Source organism: Charadrius vociferus, unplaced genomic scaffold (assembly GCF_000708025.1).
Source record: "Charadrius vociferus isolate BGI_N301 unplaced genomic scaffold, ASM70802v2 scaffold999, whole genome shotgun sequence".
Classification (NCBI taxonomy): domain Eukaryota; kingdom Metazoa; phylum Chordata; class Aves; order Charadriiformes; family Charadriidae; genus Charadrius; species Charadrius vociferus.
Window position 1 is genome coordinate 183,974 of NW_009658627.1, and position 2,331 is coordinate 186,304.

At 41.2% G+C, this 2,331-nt stretch overlaps 1 protein-coding gene across 1 annotated transcript in view; it reads right to left on the reverse strand.

Moving 5' to 3' along the window:
• GUCD1 (guanylyl cyclase domain containing 1) overlaps positions 1–704 on the reverse strand; it is a 5,517-nt gene extending 4,813 nt beyond the window's left edge. Inside the window, exon 1 of the mRNA XM_009893224.1 lies at positions 574–704. Coding sequence (XP_009891526.1) covers positions 574–704 — 131 coding nt within the window. The remainder of the gene's footprint in view (positions 1–573) is intronic.
• Positions 705–2,331: the final 1,627 nt, after the last annotated feature.

Below are 2,331 nucleotides of genomic sequence, written 5' to 3' on the forward strand. Positions count from 1 at the left end.
AATATTAAAAAAAAAAAAAAAAAAAAAAAAAGAAAGAAAGAAAAAAAAAACCCAAAGGGCAATACAGTGCATTGTTTTGAAGTTGAAACTACTCCTGGAACAAAAACACTCATCCCACAGACTGGGGGCTCAGCAGGACAGAGGCAGTATAACCTCATAAACTGGAATACGCCTGCCCATCACTGGAAAACACAGAAAGGGATTAGGTGAATTGCTGTGCTAAGTATCAGTTCTGATTTATAACAACAGGAAAAAGGGATAACTTTTTATTAGCTTATGCATGCCAACCTGCAAAGTTCTTAGAGCTGATCAGATATTTTCCATCTGCCAAAGCAGTCAATTATTCAAAAGGGTCTTAAGTTCATCTTGGTTTATATTTTCCCTTGCTCCTGGTAGAGAGCTGTGCCAGGCCCAAGCAGCAGCAATTCTCCAAGGGTACCTGAGACTGCATGATCTCGTAAGACTAAGTTAAACTCACAGCTGCTTCAGCACACCTCCCTGGATGTTGGTTCCCACTACCCCTCTCCCATGGGATGGGATTTCCCACCCATTCAAACCAAACCAGTCACTTACTGAAGCACCATCCTGGAGCAGGCCAGCCCGCAGTCCCAGTGGTACAGCTGCTGAATGACTGGCACTTTCAGCTGGATGCAGTCAGCTGTAGTGGAAACACCCCGTTGTGAGTAAAACACGAAAGATGTCATATAGGAATACAGATCCACACAGGAATGTTTTTTCCATACCTCAGCATTAAAAGTCAGCTTGTCCTCAGTACTATAGTGGTGGAAACTTAGAAACATTTTTTTACTTTATCTGATTGGCAGGTATTTTTTATTTTCTTAGGGGCATGTAGGTTTGATATTTCTGTACAGTTAAGCATTTGGTCTAAACTCGTACTCGTTTATTGTTCCGTACCTGGATCACTCTGCCATATGATCCACCCCCTTCTCCTTGGAAATTTCATTTTATTCTTTTTGGTGGGGTGACATACCCACCAGCCCCTAACTATGAAGCTCTGTTCCCCTCCTAAATAACAGTAGGTAAGGCACAAGTATTCATCCTTTCTCTTGTGTCTGAATGTATTTCTGTGCCACAAAAGGCATTAAAGCAACCTGTGGGAAAACGGACACAACCAAGATCTCTAGGTGTTGATCTCTTACAAGCTCCACAGATTTGAGCCTTTTCTACAGATGTCTTTTTCCTCAGGGACTATAATTTACGTGAGTGATTTTAGGTTAACAAAGCTCACAATTGGCACCAGTTGGCCTTTTGTATTAACTTCCTCAATAACTCAACAAAGGGAGAGGGAAAAAGAACAATCTTTGGTACCAAAGAGTCCCAGAATACAAGTAACTCCATCCCTCTGCCTCAGTTTTTATTTGTATAGGGTTGGCGATGTCATGGGTTCAGTTTCAGAAACGCCCTTACCACTTGAAGAACATGAAGAGTTGTTTGTGCCTGTTACTGCTACTTCAACATCAATCAAAGTGAGTTAATCATAAAGGGTTTTCCTTACCTTTGATCTAGAAAAGACCTTTGAAAAGTTTTGTTAACACAAGGTCAACTACATTTTAAGATGGGAATAAAAATGCATTTGACATTACATGGACTGGCCTAGCTTTGATGTAATTTTATTTATCTAAGAAGCTTTATAATGTTGATTGTAATTTTATATTATTTTTAACAAAGCTATAGCCTACTGTAGGAACAAGCCAATATGGATATTCTGGACTCCTTCCAAATATTTTTTCATAGTTGTGTGGCTGTTTAATTATTACTTTGAGGACTGGCATACCCTTTGGTATATCCAATCTTTTTTAAAAACCTAAATTAAGGTGCTCTTAAGTATCCTAAATAAGAAAAAAAACAAACAAACAAAAAACAATTCCCAGATTCTCCTCAAACCAGGATCTGTAAGTATTTTGTTGTCATTTTTTCTTGGCATGTTATGATTCTGTCCCCTTTCTGTTAATACCCAGGGCCTCTGTCAAGTCCCAAGATTAACTGAAGCCTGATTAACATGTTTTCTACGTTAAGACTTCAAAGGGTAATAACTTTAATTTTCTTGGATGTTCAGCTTCCAGTCACCCTGTTTCCCAACACACCCAGACTTCTTCAGTGATGACCGTCAGCTGTCCCGAGATAACACACAAGCCAGTATACGCCGTGTCTCTAAATAACACTGAAAACACCTCCGGTTTGCAGCTCCCCGGCGCACCCAGCTCACACCAGGAGCCGGTAATTCCACGTTACTGCTGCTGGCTGGCCCAACCAGCAGCTCTGGGAGGGCGGAGGGGCCGCCAGGACCTCCCAGAGGGGACGGTGAGACCC